General features: G+C 44.0%; 1 protein-coding gene across 11 annotated transcripts in view; it reads right to left on the bottom strand.

Moving 5' to 3' along the window:
* Window positions 1-20,915, bottom strand: part of LOC133347509 (protein phosphatase 1 regulatory subunit 12A-like) — a 104,392-nt gene that overhangs the window by 71,612 nt on the left and 11,865 nt on the right. For all 11 annotated transcript variants that reach the window (XM_061559819.1, XM_061559824.1, XM_061559818.1 and 8 more), the window contains exon 2: window positions 1,068-1,198. In XM_061559819.1, coding sequence (XP_061415803.1) covers window positions 1,068-1,198 — 131 coding nt within the window. The remainder of the gene's footprint in view (window positions 1-1,067; window positions 1,199-20,915) is intronic.

The raw sequence follows: 20,915 nt of genomic DNA, 5'->3' as shown, positions 1-20,915 counted from the left end.
ACGAGCAAGAACATGCAAAATGCTTTTAGGAGCCCCCAAAGCATTGTACACATGTCCGGAGTTAAACATCCAGGATTAGGGTTATAGACAGATTCACCTATCTGCATAGCCCCCCCCCCCCCCCCCCCCACTTAACAGGGGAAACTCTGCACCTATGAAAGCAGACACGATTATTTCCGTACACTATTAGGAGTGTGCGCCCCAAGGCAGTGGCAAAGAGAAGTCGGGGAACAAATACTTTGTCGCGGGTTTGAAATCAACCCAGCTGTTTGAATCCGGCATAGTGCAAAACTGCCGGATTAACCAACCGTAACCTCATTAGCGACGTCCATCAGAGCAGGGAGTTAGTGTTTAAAGAGTGCCAAACTGCACCTGGGAGAGGGGCGAGGGGCGAGGAGCCAATTCAATCACACACATGCACACCGCTCCTTATTTAGATCATCCGGAAAGTGGCAAGACGCCAATCCAAGAATAAAGCACCCACGCGGCCCTCCAGCTTTGAACCCCGATTAAGCAGGGGGGGGGGGGGGTCCACGCTAAGCCCAGAGTGGTCGGGAGCGTTAGTGGAGAGGAAGGCGTGGGAGTTAGGGGTGTAGGTTGACAAAGTGCCACCCTCTCACTTGACAAAAGCCACCGTCATCTTAGAATGACATTTCAGTCATGGCAACAGTGGGGCAAAACAAGTAAAAAAAGTCACAGTGTATCTGTCCTCGAATTAGCAAGGGGGTGGTGGTGGTGGTTGTGTGTTGCTGGCCCCGAGAGCCGTGATGAAACATGGTGGACCGCGGCCTTCCCATAGAACGAAAACTGTTGAATTTTAGGGGTTGACTCGAAACTGTTATCCGCCCTGAGGTCAATGGGATTACTATCGCTTTATGGGAAGCCAACGGTGGTTTGTCTGCTGAAACTAATTCTGTTGAAACAAAATAGTGGTCCAGAAAAATCACAGACTGGTGGGATTTAAAAGTTAATTTACTTTTCAAAGATGAAACGGAGAGTCCGTCTTACAGATCGGCTACTCCGATGCGATGTATTTATAAACGGGAGGTGACCGTGGCACTACTCACTTGGCAATGTCGATGTAGCCGCAGGAGGCAGCAGCGTGCAGAGGAGTCCAGCCCTCGTTGTCCGCCTGATTGATGTTGGCGTCGCGTTCCACCAGAAATTTGACCATGTCGAAGTTTTCATCAATGCAGGCCTAAGGGCAAGTAATTAAACAACAACAATGACCACGGGGATCACTAAAACGCCCTTTAAACATCAAGAGGTCATCCCAACGAATGCATACAATTCCAACACATAGCTCAATCACTTCTTTAGGCATTTAAAAGATCCAACTTTCAATATCTGCCTTCTATAGTTTCCCACCTCGGGGATTTTGTTTTTTTCTGCAATTCCCCAACCTCCAAGTACCACTTAAATGCCTGTGTCAGTAAATTGACCTCATCTATCCGGCCCAAAAGCACCACCCATTTGAATATATTACTTTCGATTGACTACAAAATGTTTTCCTGGAATCCATTGCAGCTAACATTCACTCGCCCGGAATGTTTTTTTTCCAAGCATCATTATCTCTTAGAATAATGTTATTTTAACATTGCAAAATTAATGTATTATTGCCAATCTTATTGCACCATTCCTCAGTCAACAACAGATGAATAGGTCAACAATGAACATCTACAAAGCAACTTGACTAATTTAGGGAAATGTAGAACCCACCACTACATGAGGTCAAGCAATAGAGATGAGCACATGAACATGATCGTCAGAGGAGCGCTACTTTGACCCGACTATTGTTTGATTAAACGTTCAGACCCCAGGCTGCAAATCCTCTACCATGTCAGAGAACAAAAAACTACCAAATGCATCTCTTCGTCTTCTGACAGGTATGGCATAACGAGAGATGTTTAAACAAGGTCAAAATGTCATCACGGCCAATGCCATCGATGCCAATTGACGTGATGACTTACCCTTCCTTCTGCCAAACCCCTCAGCTGTTTCACGGTCAATACCAGACCACCAAGGGGCTGCCCTTACATCATCCCATTGTCTGGATTGTGGTCTTCCCCTGGGTGCTACACTCTAATGACGTTCTCAGTAACCACCTCTTCTCCATCCTGTGCATGTTGGTCTGTCTGCATCGGAATCTCATTTTCCAGATTTTATATGCAAAAAGCTTTCTTGCAACACTTTATTTCCAACTAGCTAGTCACTTTTCCGATACGGTCACGACGTTACCAAAATCCTCCCCCAAAGCACCAATACTCTCAGGACAGAAGCTGATTTTCTGGTTGCTTTGTTATTGATGCAGCCTCTCGCTCACAAGGCCACTGGTGCATCAGCACACAAGGGCAGCGGACATAATGTTCTAAACACGCAGCGGCACTAAGCAGCAATTATTGATCAAAGGCAGACCCCCCCCCCCCTCCCTGTCAGGTTGGCAAAAGGGCGTTGGCAAGAGGGGAAAGAGAATCTCTTTTCTTTTTTATCCAGGATCAGGCTTGCATAAAACACCACACCGCAACGCAACCACAAGATGCAACACAACACGCCTTTTCACAAACACAGAAAGGGGAAGTGGCCTGACACAGCAAAGGTGGGGATCAAAATGATGATGAATGATAACCTTATGAGACATCTGAAGCAGGACCATCACTTGGATGAGAGTTTGTCAGCGTCAATCAAAGTGCTCTTTGTGAATGCGAACACAAAACAGGATCCATTTCGGTTGATAATAAGGCCTGTGGACGATTCACTCCCTCCTCGTGATATGAATCACAATCCCAATTTGGGGTTGTGATTTAATTCAAAAACCTTTTTTTTAAGACAGCGGCGAATGCAGAGGTGTCTAGTGGAAGCAAGGGTCACGTGGACCCCTTTCATCCATTTACGTTTTAAACTCACCCTCGTCCGAAATGCAACCTTAAAAAGGAAAAGAAATCTATGTATATAAGAAGTGACGTTTTGGGCAATGTCCCTTCTTCAGTGCATCACATAAGCTGTGTGAGTGTGTAAAGCCCTTTGTCAAAGCACTGCTGGGATGAAGGCACCTTCCTAAACCTTCAGGGTCGCAGGGATTTGTTTGACCTTCTTCACCACCCTGACTACTGGCGGGTTGGTGGTGGCAGCGGGGAACAAAATGGTTGAGATACCACGTACCACTGATGTTAGCCATGGCCAAGAATGCAATTCATATCAGGAGGTTTATAGCATAATGTACGAACCACTGTACCACAAATTCCACCTCCATATAAAACAAATACTAAATTATTGATTATTACTTGCGCATAATAACAGATTTCTTTGGAACGGGAGATCTGGGATTAAATATTAATTCGTTTATTTTACACTGTACAATAACATTAAAACAATAAGACACTAATACAAACATTTAATGGTGATAGTCATCGTAAAAATTTTATTAAAATATTTATAGTAAAAATGTTTTATTTTAAACTGCTCTTAACCACAAGGGGGGGGGGCTAGGGGCCAGATGTGACAGTCATCAGCGACAACACGTCCACCACAATCCACTACACCTAGGAACGGAAACATTACTTCATTCGAGATCAAGGTCCAGAGGTTATCAACCGCCCACCTCCACGATCACCGTTCTCTCTTTTGCCAGGCCCCCGGAAAAGCTGCGGTCGGCACCTGTCCTCCGCAAGGCTGTCGTTAAAGAACGGCAGCATCTGGCTCGAGGTATTCGGCTTCGGTTGCCAACCATTGGATGCCAAGCCATTTGCTCCTCTCAGTAACAGGCCCTTCTCCTCCAGACGGAAAACGTGCCCCGCCAATCACAACCTCGTCCTTCTAACTACGTCTATAAAGTGTTTTTTTTTACCACCACGGTTCTGTTTTAAACTGCCAAGATGCTTACCCAATCCTCCCATGAAATTCCGAGCATGCCCCACTTATATTCAAGCTGTATTCAAAGGCTGGCTAGCAGCTGCTCTTGACCAACACTAAGTGAGGAGAACTTCATCCAGCAGTGGATTGACAAAGGGTTGTTACACACAGCACACACACACAGGATGTTCTTCACGTGACCACTGCTGTCACTAGAAACTGCCATATTCACCACGGTGTCAAAAAAGAGATTCTTGAATCAAACTCAAATGTGATCATTCACTCCACGGGAAATGAATAGCTGCAAGAATATTACCAATAGAATAGATAGTTTTTCTTGTTAATTATTACTATTATCAAGTGAACCAGGTGTGTTGCATTGTTGCTGGTTTCAGGCAGCAGATCCTGGGTGTGGATTACCATAATCTTGGTGAGGGGGTCATGGAACGGTGTTACGACACCCTGCATCTGGAGCCCTGGCTGCCAGGTTTATCGTGCGTGCCCAGGGTCCACGTGTCAACAAAAAAATGCAGTGCATTTCACAAAGCAGGAACTTCACACAGGCGCGTGCACACCACGTTGAGACAGTTCCACGCAGCCTTTGCATTCCACGCATTTCACTCGCGCAAAGTTTACACAGTGGTGCGAGGAAAACCTCTCCCCACTGGTCTGGTGCCCAACAATAAAAATGAAAGGAGATTGGGCTCAGGACGGCGCCCGGTCAGCGGGGGTAAAACCGTAGGTCGAGCGCCATCCCCCCCCCCCCCCCCCCCGGGCAAGTTGCCACACGCTTGCACAGCCGTCTCCCGGAGGAGACCAAAGCCTCGAAGGACCCCCTTGAGTAGGAGGAGTGCGCGAGGGCTACAAGCCCAGAGACGGTGCCATGAATGTCACCGGCTTCACAGATTCAGCTGCTGGAGGCATCGACTTACCCGGACAAAATGCGGCCGTCATTTGGCTCGAATATTATCGTAACAATACCGGCTGAGTGGCACTGCGGGATAACGGCGCTCAATTCACAATCGGAAAGGCTGCGGGTTCAAATCACAGCCTGGGGTCAACTCGGTCCTTCACCTCTCGAGGATGATAACATGACAATCACTTCTTGTTCAATCAACGATAGCTGTTAATGGGAAAAATCACCGTTGTAAAAAGCTGGACTTTTCCACCACAAGCCCAAGGCCGCCACTTGATTTGAATACTGCTCACAATACTGTATATAGTTGAATATGAAGACACCAAGACTTTAGTCAATGTCCATTCACGTGAACGCTGCCAATGACGTTAATGCCTCCGACAAAAAAATAGTTTTAGCTCTCAAAACTGAACCACTAGCTTGAGAGCAAGGTGCTATAATGGCTCTAAGGAGTAGATTTAACAATAAACTATCCTATATTGCATTGTGCATATGACATGGCACAGATGCAATTGTTTGCATGAAGGTCCACAGTAGTTCATAATATTCACTGTGGGCATGAACGCATTTTGAGGTTGCATAGTTTCGTTTTATATTGAGCAGGTGTGGTGTGCCGTGGTTCAAATGTTTCACACAATCAGAAATGGTATTCGTTTCAACCCAGGTCAAGGGGTTTACCAAGCATATCGCCTCACCCAGGGTCTACAAAGCAAGCACTTATTATGAAGAGGGTCATCAACAGTGGTTGTCCTATACAGTGAAAGAAGCCACCACTGACTCTGCGGATGGGGATGACTGAAACATGCTCATTTGAGCAGGGGGGGGGGAAACTTTATTTTTTATTTTTGGACGCCTTACTGTGAAACCGAAGACTGCACAGCAATGGCAGACAGCTCAAGTTTGTTGGGGTAAGTACCGCTTCCCCCGATTCTCACTCGGACACGCCGCCCTGCAAAGTTGTGAAGCGGTCACACCCCAGTGACGTCACAAAAGTCGAAAGGGCAGCACAATTCAGCCTCGCAATTACCTCAACAATGTGCACTCTCCACAGCAACCACACTTCCAACTTGTGTTTTTGTAAATCTAGATTGAAAATTAATTTCTTCACAACTGCTTTTTGCGTTTGGTTTCTCGTCCCCCCACCTCAGATTAGCACGGTGTTCAACAAAAATAAATACGTATGTCCGTGTCAAAACGGCGAAAAGCACCCAGCATAAAAGGTGTCCCCGCGCATTACACAACTTGCGCTTGCCTGCCGCGCAAGTGGCACCTTCCTTTCGGCCAGATGCCGCAGGAGTATCTTTGCTCGGCTAGCCCCAATGCTGCAAATAGACGCTCGGTTGTTTGATCATTGTCCGCGCACGCGCGCGTGCTAAGCAGCCAAGAATTTCCATTGGAATGGTGGGCGAGGATGCCGTCATGCTCGGGCCAAAAGGCGCAACTCCCCTGAGCTGGCCGGACGACTATAGCGATGATGATCGCGCCGATCACCAATGGAGCGGGTTTGCACGGAGCAGACAGCCCAATTCCCACTAAGGCCACAAAATAACGGCTTGTGGGGGATTGCCAAATCACACTGCCTGCTGAGAAGTGGAAGTCAAAGGCACCATGGTGTAACTTACAAAAGTATGCCCTTGCGTGTCTCTATTATAACCAAAACGCCATACATGAACACCACCCATAACTAAATTGTAAAATAATATTACCTTTTATATGATGGTGGTGGTGCTGCGGCAGGTCACTCAAGCTCACATTTGGAAGGTTGTGTGTGTTCAAATCTTTGTCGGAGGTTGACTCGAATAATTCCTCAGGGGTGGATATCATGATTGTCACTCTGTAGGAAGCTACCTGGAAAGACTTGTCCAGGTTATGGGAATGCCGGTTTTCTGCCATTGGCTGACAGCCACCAATAGGGAAAGAGGACTACCCATAAGGTTGACTGACCGATTGACGCAAGTACCGACAGCCACCCAAATATACCTGAAAAGATGTCATAACTCACCAACAGCTGTCACCTGGTTAAAGGAAAGCATGATGACTTACAACGCTTTAAAAGGGGTGTTATGAGATAGCACCATGAACGGACATCTTTTTCATCATTTGCAATGGTTCCACGAGCAATTCACATCTGCCCTTCTTCCCAAAACTGTACTCGGGTTAAGATCCTCTCCTTGGGAGATGTACGCTTTCATGCTCGGTTGCCAAAACAACTTTAGCTTCTCATAAATATTGCTCACAACATGTTCAAATTGTGCATGTAGAAATCGATCGCTTGTGATTCATGTCTCTATCTATAACCACTGGAGATTCCACGTACACCATATCAACATGCACGGCTACACGTCCGAGGCCTCCACACCGACGCACCCCACAAGCATCCAAATGCCTTCTGCAGGGTGAAGGCCTCCTTCGTGACCACCCATCGCGATTCCATAATGCACCAAATCCATCACAGCACCCACTCATGAGCAGATTCCAAAACAACCGATCTGTTTATCAAATTTTTATCCTCTCGAACCGTGACAATTCACGGGGGGGGGTAATAATTGTATGCCCAACGAACATCTTTATGCCGCACGGGCAACATACTGGATTGCGGTTTTTGCATGCGCTAGCACGCGACCGTGCGATCGCACCCGGCGGACTCTCTTGGAACTCGTGACGGGGCCGGCAGCGGGGGCCCCAACCAAGCGCCACCGTCGGCAAGAGACCCGCCGTGACGTCGGCACTCCCCGGTTTCTTTGCCCGTAGTTGGGAAGGCTCCCCTCTTTGCCGGCTGCCCTCCTCGCCCGCCCACTCGCTAAGCGTAAATATCGGACACGAGTCTATGGGGGGGGGGGGGGGCTCACGTGCACAAATTCCTCACCATATTTGGAGCACTTGTCCGACAATTCCTTGCCGAGTCTTGACGGCACAGGCCATACGTCACTCTCTTCCCCGCGCACACACACAGAACTCACGTCGGCTTCTGATGGGGTCGTCACCTTCCTACCACCCGACTACACGTCCGAGGCCTCCACACCGATGCACCCCATAAGCAACCAAACGCCTTTCTTCTTCCCCGCTGGCACTGTTTGCAAGTCCAACCACTTTGTCCACCATTTTCGTCCTTTACTTGATTTGAAAGTTCAGTCAATTTGCCGAGCGCCATCACAACCAACCACCACTCATCAGGTATCATTGATCTGCACCACCCCCAATTGCTTGTTTGAGCAGAGGACACAGGTTTCCTGATAGTCATGTTATTGGATATATCATTTAATAGATGGGAAAATAAACACTTCCGTGCTGACAAATTTCAATTACGGAATTGTTCTGTCATCACACAATACGGTGGAACCATTCTTTATGATTACGCCAAATATCAACACCCAAAAAAACACATCCACCCTTATTCATTTTGGTTTGAAGAGAGCAAAAAGATTCACGCAGAAGACGGTCTTCACAAGGAAGTATGAAAAAAAAGCGGTGCCCGGGTGGCTCAGAGGTCAGAGTGCTGAGCAGTGGCACCGCTGAAATCCTAGGTTCAAATCTGGGTCCCAGCCTGCGATCAAACCAGGTTATCCGGGATCGTGACTCGATGGTTCTTGCCCGGTTGCAACCATCCACGTAAAAAAAAACACGTTGAATTAAATTAGATTATAAACTTGATTTGGCTCAATTCCAGCTCTGAGAATTAAAAATATCGGTTTGGTTGTCGTGCAACCATCCTCTTGGCAGAGTGTATGGGAAAGTATGACCACGACCGTGTGTTGAGGGATTTTTCAGAGTCTTGTGAAAGATCTCTTCCCACAGGTCACTCAAGCAGAGCGATCACAGCTCCGAGATTTCCAAATGTATCTAATTGCACGAGGCCAAAGGCACAATTCAATAATTTTGTGGGGTAAAGACAAACACAACGTAAAAAGTACCGGCATCTCAGCTTATTTGAATATACTCGACTTGTGTAAGTTGAATAACTTGACCACTTCTGTGTGCTGCTTTCCAATACACATTTGTTTCTCTTTAATGGTCACTACTGGCGCCATGTGCTGTGATTTATGTGTTGTTTTTACAGGGACATCCTGATTATAACTGCATGTAAATGGTTGGGATAAATCACGTGTAGCTTATTTCAAACTTGAACCCTGTGCACTGTGTCCTAAATGCATTTATTTAAAAAAAAGATAAAGGACTTACGTGTGTTTATGATGTTAGAAAATACGTACGATACTTTTTGTTGGGGCAAACAATGTATCCGATCTCGAATATCCTAAAGATTTTCACTCAACTTTTATTTGAATCGACGGCACTTATGCAACTAAAGGAGTGAATCGTAACACCGGTAATCACCGTTCACATTGTACGCACTGCAATTCAATTGAGATGGGAGAAATTATAGAGAAAGACAACCAAGTCGTCTAACCCCCACATGAGTAGGGAGGAAAAATGACAGGAAAGAGAAGGTTTTTTTTTTTTTTACATGGGAAGGTTCTTCTTAAGGCTGGGGAAAAATACATTAAAAGTGTTTTATTTAGCCATCACATTTTTTTTTCAAACTGTCGTCTCCTAAACATGACAGCGGAGGGACGACGTCATTGTTTGCTCTAAGAGCTAAGCAGCTTTGCAGCCTACAAGCAGAAAGACCCGGAAGTTAGGTCAAGCGGCAACACGTCAACTCAGCTCTGCTCCGTAAAAGGAATTGGAACACTGGGCAACACACGGGTGCCCAACAACACGCTTCCCCCTTGCTGTGAGGCAAGTGACAGAATACTGCGAGATCTACAGGGCACAGGCTGTAGTATTAGCACCGATTTCATCGATATAGAAGACAAAAAGGGGAAAAAGACACAGTGAAAAAAATCTGATCGAGCCCACTTGCGGTAGGTCTTAATTATGAAATGATGCGAATGGGGCATAATCGGTTATTTTATTTCGTGTTAATGAGATAACATTTACAAAATTAACACGTGTAAAAATACGCACACAAAAGCCAGCCTTTCATGAAGGTCAATGAGCGATGGACTGTTTTCACACCAATCCATATGTAAGTGGGGGGTGATACTACATATACACGAGAAAAATGATAAGCAAACAATAACGATATTGTTACTATTCTTGGTTCTTTCGGTAAGGTCACGTAGAAAGGAAACAATAAAAGAATAAAAATCTAAAACAATAAAATTCTCACGACGTTTCGGACTGCTTGTGTTGCAGTCGAAACGTCGTGAGAATTTTATTGTTTTATATTTTTATTATTTTACTATGTCCCTTCTACGTGACTTTACCGAAATAACCAAGAATACGAATCCCTGCTTGTGTTGCAGTCGAAACGTCGTGATAATTTTATTGTTTTATATTTTTATTATTTTATTGTTTCCCTTCTACGTGACTTTACCGAAAAAACCAAAAATATGAATCCCTGCAGTCACGAAAGCTTTAAATCAAAAGATATTGTTACGATTCCCTATGCAAACTCACGTTACATTTCTTTGTCAAGTCAGATAAAAATAGATTTTTCAGGACCATTTTTCTGAAAGGATACAGAACTTGCACTTTAAAGAATGTAGTACTTATGCTTACAGGACGCACAACCTGCCTGTTTGTAGACGACACGCTCCCCCAACGTTCTAAAAATTCCAGAAGCACAACTGACAGACAGTGCATCTAACCTTTCACTCACAGTATAAGTGCCTCCCTAAAACAATGAATGTATGCAGAAGAGACAAGCGTGCTAATCAAGAGGTGAGCAACACTGGGTGGTTTTCATCTCCGCTGAAGGCCCCATAAGCAAGTGGTGGAAACTCAAGTCACATGACGGGGGCCAGTGTCTCCAGATGACGTAGCCTCGCCGCAATGTGCAACGCAGATAAACGCACTTTTTTTTAAACAAATGTCACATTAATAATGCCCTGCTCAGCCGAGATGAAAAATATGCACTCATTAAGCACGTTTATGCTATTCTCACTGAAATACTCGCGACGGTTTTTTTCATCAACATTCCAAGCGGGACCAACCTGAAAAAGTTAGTAATTCAGCGTTGCTCTCGTGAACACAAGGTTTCGGCAACATTCATAATATATTATTTGTTCATGTTGTCAATATCATAATGTGAGGGTCTGAATAATTAATACTATACATTATAAAGAGGCATACAAGAAGAACACAGTCCAAAGAGACAGGAGGTTGGGAATAAAGTGAGCCAAAGTGTTTCCCGTCTACACAATGCAGCGGTGTGTGCTCCTCTACGTTGTTATCCCTCAGCCAGCAGTGTACATTTCATCTTCCCGTGGCCAGACTCTCTATAACGCAATGAAATAAACAACTAAAACTTCCATTGCGTGCCTACACATACAAATATATCTAGGCCCATTGGCCGTCGAGACTTCCATTAACTGGCAACATTTGTTTGAGCAAACTCTGGACTGGTTTCGACCTTCTGGGTCTCGTCAGCATTGTCAGGCTCGCTAAACAAAGGGTTGCTGTCAACTCAAAAAAAGTAACATTGTACATATATCTCCTAAAGTCTTGTAGTGGACCTATTCTCCAACCCTCTTTGGACTTCCCACAACTTGGCAGTCACTTTATCAGCGGTCGAAGGGGAGTGATGGGTTAAGTCGGGAATCTGAACACGTGGATTTTAATAGCAAGCCAAACCTTCAATCTAGAGCACCACCCTACCAGATGTACTATGGGTATCCATCAAGAAAACATTTAAACTTAGTTTTGTGCTACTTTTTGCAGCATTAAAAAAACTTAGAATGCCCCATCTAGATGATTAATAACATTGTGTGTATAAGGCATGATGTGATTTTCACGCCACATACAAGGTGTTAGATGCGATATAAATTTAGGGGTGTGTTGTCCAGCGCACACGTGGCCGATAGAAACATTATAAATAGCAACACGTTTGATCGTGAGTCATCATAGCAGCCAAAATAACCTGGCTTGCAGACAGTAAGCCACTTTTTAATGACGGATTCTACTTAGCATTTGAATTTCCAAAACACATACGATACAGTCTGTTCATTTTTTAAGGGGAAACAATATTTATCGACCGGAATATTGCAGTGCCAATTGCAGCGCATACTATGAATGTGGTTTCCCATTGTGCAGTGCAATAATAAGCAGACACGAGAATACAGTGCAAAGGCATTCAGTGACCTTTGCCGAGCGCTGCCGGATGTCAAACACCCAAAACCACAATCATTTAGCAGCTTCGTGCACAGCATACGGTTTACACAGTCTACACTGTACTGAACTTATCTGGTAATCCAGCAGCTGATTGGCATACGGCTTGAAGTCTACACTGCACTGAACTTGACTATCCGCTAAGAAAATAACGACACTTAAATTTAGATAAAGTCTGCTAGAAATGTAAACATGTTGAAATAATAATTGTCTCCAATTATTGCATTGCTATATACAATACTGTACAGTCCATTGAGATTTCCGTAAATTAAAATAAAAGTTAATTATTGTACATAGGAAAATAACTATCTGGGTGACATGGTGATTTAGCTTCATTTATGTAAAAAAAATGGGAGCTAAAATCGTTAGTTGGGGGTTTCTCAGCACACAATCCTTCTGTCAGGGTTAATACAAATTTGCAGCAAATTGTGGAAAGCCAACAGTGGTCATCCAATAGAGGTGCCCGTCAAGAGAATGTGGCTCATTTGAGCAGGGAGAAACTTGGGACTTGACTTTGTAAAGGAAACTTTCAGTAAACTCGAGTTGTTTCTTTACCCCCAACATTTATTCCAAGTGCCCGTGTCATTTAATTTTAACGGATGGCGATTTAGAATAACAAACAAAAACACCAAGAGTTAATCTCAAATCAATAACAGTACTATCTGCATGACAATAGGTGCAGTTGGTTGCGTGGAGTGGTTTAAAAATTGCACACAACCTGCGGTACCAAAAGCTTCCTATTTTGTCCTGCAAGCCGTCTGACTGATGAAACGCATGTGCCCTTTTAAAGTTGTTTAAAACAACCTCCGTTCATCACACACGCCTTTGCAAAGTAAGGAAGCTAATTGTATTTGAATAATTAATGTGTTGTAATCTTACACTATCCTATGGAAGTTACACAATTTACAAGATGCCATCGATAACAACTTCAATCCTTTAACTTATCCTGCAAAGCCTTGCTACAGTCTCAATACATTTCTGGAGGAGCCTGCAGTGAGATGTTTGGCCATTTACTTAAGTCTGAACTTTTGGAAGGAGGTAAGTATAGTCATCCAGGTGAAATAAAAGACGCACATGTGTGACGGGATAACACTTCGTAAAAAAAAAATCTACATAGATGGAAAGATGATGAACATTTGTTGTGCTGGTCCCAGATGAACTCCGTGAGTGCAAAACATGGAAAAAAAGGATAGGCACAAATTTTGTATGCATCATAAGAATGTCATTTCTGAGAGAGGGGGGGGGTCTTCAGCCGTTCCATTTACTGGGTGTTCAGAAAAGAACTGTTGTTAAACACCATAAACGGAGCAATCATGTAACACAAACAGATAGTAAACAAACACAATTGTCTCAACTACTTTGTTGGGTGGGCTGGCCGGCTCGGGCAGTCAGAAATGGTCACGTCAGTGCGCCTTGCCATTACCGGACGACTTCCCTGGGATCGAATCCAGGCTGGTTTTTTTATCGAGTGTAGTGTGGTGATGGTCTCATCAAATTCTCTCAGTTGTAGTGAAGTGAAAACAACCAAAGAAAATGTTTTTTTTTTAGATAATCCAGGGTAGGCCAGTTGTTAGGCCAACCTGTAAATATATCACGTCATTTACCAGCACAAATATTTATGAGGATTAAGGACTTATATTCTTGGTTCTTTCTACGCGACTTTACCGAAAGAACCAAGAATATGAATCCCTGCAGTCACGAAAGCTTTAAATCAAAAATTAGGAATTCTGATCAGCATCTGTTGAGAAGGCCTATTGAATTGAGTTCTGAAGTAGTTCCTATATAATTAGGCGGCGTTATTTTTTCCTGGGGACTGCATCCGATCCGATGAGGATCTGCCCGTAGGAGATTGGGAACGACGTGACGGGGACTCCAACAACAACACGTTTGGAAATAACAGTTATTGCCAATAACATTTCCAGAGCCTCCCTGCTCAAACAAAAGCAATTGGGTGGCAGTGCTCATCTCAACCAAAGGTGCTCTCCGACCCATCGGTAGAAATTCTACATCCCAAGGTGACGATCGGTTTCTCCAAAGGGGGCCAACAACCACTGCTGCCGACTTTGCCGTAAAGTGGTACTACAGTGGTACCTCGGTATGCGTCGTTAATTCGTTCCAGAAGGTAGGACTTGTACCGAAAATGACATATTCCAAAGCGGTCGTATACCGAGGTATGACTGTACTTACTTTAGGAAGCCAATCGAGTGGACGCTCTGACAAAACGAGAATGCTCTAAACACACAGGTTCCACGTGTAAAGTAGTAATAAGTGAGATTTGTTTTATAACACAAGTTTAGTGTGCAAGTAATGTTGAACGTCTAGCCTATGGACATACGCACTGTCCACATACAGTAGCTGCCACCCATCCCATGCGTGTGTGCGTGCGGCAAAGTTAATTGAGAGTAGGCTTGGCGGTGGCGGCCCTATTCAACGGTGTCGGTGCTTTCTCCTGCAGGGAGGGAGGGGACACTGCCTGCCAGTCAAGAAGATGGCGTCAATGTCGCCAATCGAAACACAATGCCAATGGCGAACAGACACAGACGCTTGGCATGCCACTCACTTCTCATTCCCAACTCGTGGAAAGGTAGAAGCCCGGAGCCTAAGAACCAATCAAGACTGTTGGCCATCAGAGCTGGTTTGCCAACTGTCATTGTTGGGAGGGTCCCCCTCTGATGACCAGTAATCTGTCTATCATTCGCAATTATTCAACGTTTTCGAAGTAACCGCACATTTCGTACTTAAAAGTAACAATATGATTGCTTTACTAATAATTTATTGGTTTAAGTATCAAACATTACCATTAATTTAACCTTTCTAACAATCTAAATGCACTGCCTGTTATTTCCATGGCTTGAATCCAAGCTTGCTGACATCATCATTCCCCACATTTAAATTAATTACTAAAATCTTGGTCATTTTAAAAACAAAATTGATCATCAACACGCATTAACTGGTATGTGATAAATGAGGGTAAAAACCTTTACAAACTGAAAACAGAGCAGTACGAGATCATCCGTGCCTGGCTTTTGTAATCCGATTACAGTAACAAATAACTTGTGACGCATCGCTGCGAAAGATGTAATGAAAAGACAAACAAGTGTTGGAAAAAATACAAGAAATTCAGTTGCCACTGCTCCGATAACTTCTTGACACCATACGGTGCTAGTGACGGGATCAACGTCACTGAGTCAACCAAACAGTGTGGAGGGCACACCCTGCCTCGACTGGCTCAGAGGTCAGAGTGCTGAGCTTGCAAAGCTGAGTTCGAACGCAGGGTTGTTTAATATAGATAATCATTACATCGCTAACAAAAATACGATCAAATCTCAAAGCATCCTGCTGCTCAAACCAACGGAGAGTGGTCCCCCACTGCGCTAATAGCTTCGAGCCAGTGATGGAAATTATACAATGGATGCCAACTATTGATTTCCCACATAGTAGTGCTCACAAATTAACTCCACTCCTGGATTTGAACTTGAGACCTTCCAATTGTGAGTCACGCACCGTAGTCACAGCTTTACCGGCCCAATAAGATATAATAATTGTAATTTACAAGCATATAAATATTCAAGGGATCTTAGTCGAGTTAATGAAACAGTTCATTTATGAGTCACTTAAACCAAATACTTTTGTCCATTATTTTTTGACATATGCTCAGCATCTCTCCAAGAAAGCCTTAATGGCTCAAAACTTCTACACGAGGGTCCTGCCTTGGGATGTTATTCCAAATCCACGTGGGAGCAAGCCAGAATGCCTGGAGGAAACTTAAACGTACGATGGGGGGGATATCAACAGTCAGTACAAATGGATTCAACAATTACATTTCAGTACTGCCATTTCCAGATCAGGTCAAAACCCAACACGTTTGAGAGTTTCACAAATCTGCATAATCCACCTTCCTAAGCGCTCAATTCCAAGTGTGCACAAAACACATCCGGCATATGAACAAATCCAACACGTTCTAACACGCTACCCAACTTTGCCGAAGCCTTACCGGTAAATAACCAAGGAAAACGTGGTCAAGTTTGGCCAAATAATTACCCCGATGACCCACATGGCATGGAGAGGGCCTCATTCAGACGCAGACTGACAAATGGGTCGCGCACGTTCATTAGCGTAGTCGAGGACTAACGCACAACGTAAAGAGGAGCATTATGTACAAAAGCATGGAAATCAAGGAGTATTCCCGTCTTCTTCCAACCCACTAATGGTTCTCAACTGGAGTAGATATTTATTTTTTTATTTCTCAAAGGGATGACAAAATATACTTGCTAACCAATCGTACGTATTAAAACGATTGGCCCAGTCTGTTCAAAGTAAAAGAGGAAATAGGATAACAACTGCCAAACTGAAAGCTGCATTTATTAAATAGGGCCATTGAAATAGATTACAATGATAAGAAGTGGAATGGTACATTTATACAAGCTAAGCGCTGAGAATGACGTGTGCGTGTCATTAGCATTTGTTTATGTTCCAATTTCTCCTGTTCCCAGCACCATGTTCTATTTTAAAAAAGCAGCCAAGTCAAAATCCCATGCTCAAATGAGCAATGGAATGGTGCTCATCTCCTTTGGATGGGTCCCTAGACAGCGGTGAAAATTCCACATTCCCATGCCAGGTGCCAGAATCTCCCTCGAACCACCACTGTTTAATTTTACACCTAATTTGAAACATGTCGTGCTGTTAAACCTTTAGAGTGTGTACAACGTGTGCGTGCAAGCTCCTGACCCCATACCACAGGGTTAATATTGACCAACGTAGTCTCAGTAACCAGCATCACCATCAAACTTTGGAAGGACGAGTACAATTTTCCTACAAAGTTCGACAAAACGATATGGTTTTATCGACCCGAAAGCGATGTCGACTATGACCAGCATTTGAACTCATGCCAACAGAACAATTAATGTAGGGGTTGTTTTATTTTATATTATTCCTTCTAATCTTAACGCACGAAAGCCTCACTTAGCCCGATAACTTTTTCAGGAGTGTCCTGTTAAGTTTTCGCAGTTAAGGGGGTTCAATAATTGCAATATATAATCCCAGTTGATTCCTTTGCGGGTTTTAGAGTGGGATGAATGGTGTAAAGGAACCGACCCGTCTCCCTTGGTCGAGGGAACTTTTCCCTGTGAACTCGTTCAGAGTATTCGACCTCGGTAGCTTGGGTGCCCCTATGGGCTGCCTTGTGTCCCTTGCGTCCCTTTCCCCACATTCTTCCCCCCACCTCCGTTGCTACCTTAAATTGCTGTGCCTATCTTTTCCTCCACCAATTTCCTGGCGCTATCGTTACAACACGCGATTTTTCCCTTGCGACACAGTTGCATTCAAATCGCCAAACAAACAACTCGCAAGCTTTCAAACGGGAATATGTGGCTCAAACCACGGCATTACCAATCCAAGATAAAGAAACCCACAGTGCCATTTTTTTTACATTTGTACATCAAATAAATTGATGCGACCCCGTCTCTGAACTGCGTTGCACTGTGTTTGCACTGGTCACCGATAAGACCAACAAATGCACTTTCGTCGCCATAAGCAGCACCCGGCACAGCCCACACACCCTCCTCCTCCCAGCTCCGGCGCACTGTCCTCGCGTGGGCCTGTCCTCCACGTGACCTTATAAGGAAAGCCAAGGCATCACTGGATTCCCAGCAATTTGGCAGCCTGTGGTAAACGAGACCTGCGCTCCAGTGCTTTTATAATTGGTAACAGAACTTACAGGCCAAACTGTACTGGGTAAACAGAAGGTTAAGGGCTGGGCTAGGGGCGCCAATTCTAACGCAAAGGGGTTGAACGCAAGACACACTTTGAAAGGGCCGGTGGGATCCGGAGAATACCGTGTCTAAAAAACACAAATAGTGCTGGCCGCTAAAACGGAACGTCGGCCGCTTTAATGTCTTGCGCACTCGTTTTTTTTTATGCGGATGAAAGATGCCGTCGGCGATTTGTTCGTTGGCAGTGCAGCGTTTTTTTCGTTACTTTACACGTGATCTTAAAATGTATTTTTGATGTGTTTTGCATAATGTCAAAACGCCACTCGGATGTCTGCTTTTTATTTTATCTTTCAGTTAACGAGGCAAAACACGTATAATAAATTATAAAAAAATATAAAAGGTTTTACCCTTTCTGGGAATAAAACAGGCGTTCAGATGTTCAAACACCAAACAGATACCTTTTTCAAGGTGCCAAAGTCTGCATTAACCACACATACTTGTGGTAAAACATGCAAACAAAAACAATAAAGCTATTCCTATTTTTAATAATTTTTGACACTGAAAAAAAGGTCCCATGCACGTATAATAAATTTAGGAAATCTTATATTTTGGCGAAACATAACTTTGGCGTAACATCCGAAAGGCGATAGTTTAGCCACGTACGTTACCGCTCGGCTTCCATGCAGTCGTCAATGAATTCCGATGGACAGAGTTAATTGAGTACATTACTGCAAATGCTAATCGTGTGTGTGGGAAACGAAAGGTTTTTGGCAAGTTTCATAAATCAGCGGGTTTTAAAACCCTGCATAAATGTTGCCCTTCAAAGGCACTGGATGCTCTTGCTCCATCTTTAAGGCATGGACTGGGCCAGTTGTGTTTGTATCGCAACTCGTTGTCCAGACCTGCTCACACTAGACAACACATCATCTCGCACGGTCGATAACAACGCAACAATGCCCCCCCCACCACCCACACCCCAATCCACGATGAGCCTAGGATGGACTTTTATCAGCCACATCTCACACAGGCAGCCACAGCAACCACAGTCAACCAGTCTCACTATTCTCATTTTATTTCACCGTCAATGATGTGACCATTGCCAACTTTTATTTACAGCGTGCACTTACCAATGTAGTAAAGGCGATGCAGGCACAACTGGGTGCCACACCAGGTCACAACCTTCAAGCCAGAAGTTTGGCAAAGAAAGATTGTGTTTGACCGAAATTGACAGGACACATTAATCAGTGGGTCAAAGCTCACTGGAAAGATACATTTACCAGCCTCGCTAATAGGAAGCTGTCAAAGGCGTGGTTGATGTATGACACAGTATATCAACACCAATGCATAAAACATACTTGCCACCGAGCATTAAAAATTTAAATTTGAAAATATATATATACACACTGGAGGTCCATGGTCCAACATCAATCAATCCTAATAATACATCAAATAGGGCACCTTAAAACTGGTTTAAAAATGTCATGGACCCCACATTACAGCTGGGTTTACTGTGAATAGAGTGTACAAATGCACAAAAGGCTGGCGGTTAAAATCCCGTAGGTAAAAAATTAAATAAATGAAAACAACTAAATTAAATCGACGTTTCGGAGGCAACACAAGCTTCTGTCTTCAGGTGGAACCGTTTACAGCCAAAGTCACTGCAGCAAGTCACTGTAGTAAGTGACTTTGGCTGTAACGGTTCCACCTGAAGACAGAAGCTTGTGTTGCCTCCGAAACGTCGTGATTTAATTTAGTTGTTTACATTTATTCCAATAAATTTTTTACCTACGCGACTTTACCGAAAAAAACAGTATGAATCCTTGCAGTCACGAAAGCTTCAAATCTAGAGTTAAAATCCCACTCGTTAGTTGACTCGGTGCGTCGTCACTATCACGAACGTTGTGGAAACTCAGAGGTCATCCCGAGAAGAAACAAACCCTGTAATGACATGTGAGATGTCCACCAATGGCTCAGGGCCAGCAATACAGGACAAGCCAACCCAATTGCCCATGTGAGCAGGAGAACACTTTGTGAAAGGGATCTGGCGCCAGTTCAGAAGCCATTGGTGTAAATTGAGTAACATAAGAACGTAAAATGAATTTGAAATGAGAGCGGATCATTCAGTCCATCGAGCTGCTTAGGTTATTTGTAGATTATCGATTTAAGTGTCTCATCGTGGTGCTTCTTGAAGAGCCCCAATGAACAAGCATCCACAACACGTAAAAGTTAAAGGCTAATTGATAATGAATTGTAGCACGCTCACAAGGATGTTAAAGGCGGCGGGGCACCTTTGGTCTTCATAACCCTGACAGTCATTGTGTGGATATATTAAAGGTGTACACACAGAGCTTTAGAAATTCGTATTCTGGAGTAAAACAACACAAGGTGCCACCCTGCCCAAGGCAAACACATGATCAGATCGCCAAGTGACTGGCCTTGTTTGAGCATATTTCAAAGGACAGGTCTCCAAATTAACCACGGTCACAACACTCAGCCCGAAACAAAAGCAACCATCAACATGTTACTGGCTGCTCCAAATGGAGCGCCATGAAGTGCACCAATAAACTACTCCTTCCTTGCTGCTGCACTTGGTGAATTGTTTCGCATTGTGTTCCTTTTCCCTGCTAGATTAACTTAACTTACCAAGGAAATAACTCAAAAATATAGCTGGGACAACGACTGTAGTTATTCAATTGCTTGCGAATGTTTAATTAACTCAGAGTAATTTAGTTTAAACCAAATCACCCCAAAATGTGCACGACATCAGATCTTGGAAGCTTGGCAGGAGCTGAGCCTGAACAGTGCTCGAATAAGCAAACCATTATGCATTGAACAGATGTTGTAAAGCTATGTTGCCAGTAAGGGACAATGCAGAAAAAATCCAATATTTGAGTATACCATGCACCATCTACGCTATACCTCCAATTAGCACGGTTGGCTACGCACGGTGCAAAAGAAGTTCAACATACCAGCGAACCCGCAAATATCCCCCATGAGTGGGAAGGCCCCATTGTCTAGTACAAAAGTACTATTCATATACTTGTACAATGTAGTATAGTAGCACATGGACATCTTCCTAACTTCACCACCTGCCTTGTAGTTCTGAGTCTGAGCTATAGTGAACCAATGATTATGCCAATTAGATGTACTGATGTCTGATATGGCTGTTGTTCACAATTGCACCCAATAAAAACTAAATGCCAGTGATTTATTGGCTAGTGATGTCATCCTGACTGCCTAATATACTAAATAACCGTCAAAACAATCAG

The sequence above is a fragment of the Lethenteron reissneri genome, chromosome 26 (genome assembly GCF_015708825.2).
Source record: "Lethenteron reissneri isolate LAM-NWPU_2019-01 chromosome 26, ASM1570882v1, whole genome shotgun sequence".
NCBI classification, from domain to species: Eukaryota; Metazoa; Chordata; class Hyperoartia; order Petromyzontiformes; family Petromyzontidae; genus Lethenteron; species Lethenteron reissneri.
This window is presented reverse-complemented; position numbering and strand designations above follow the sequence as displayed.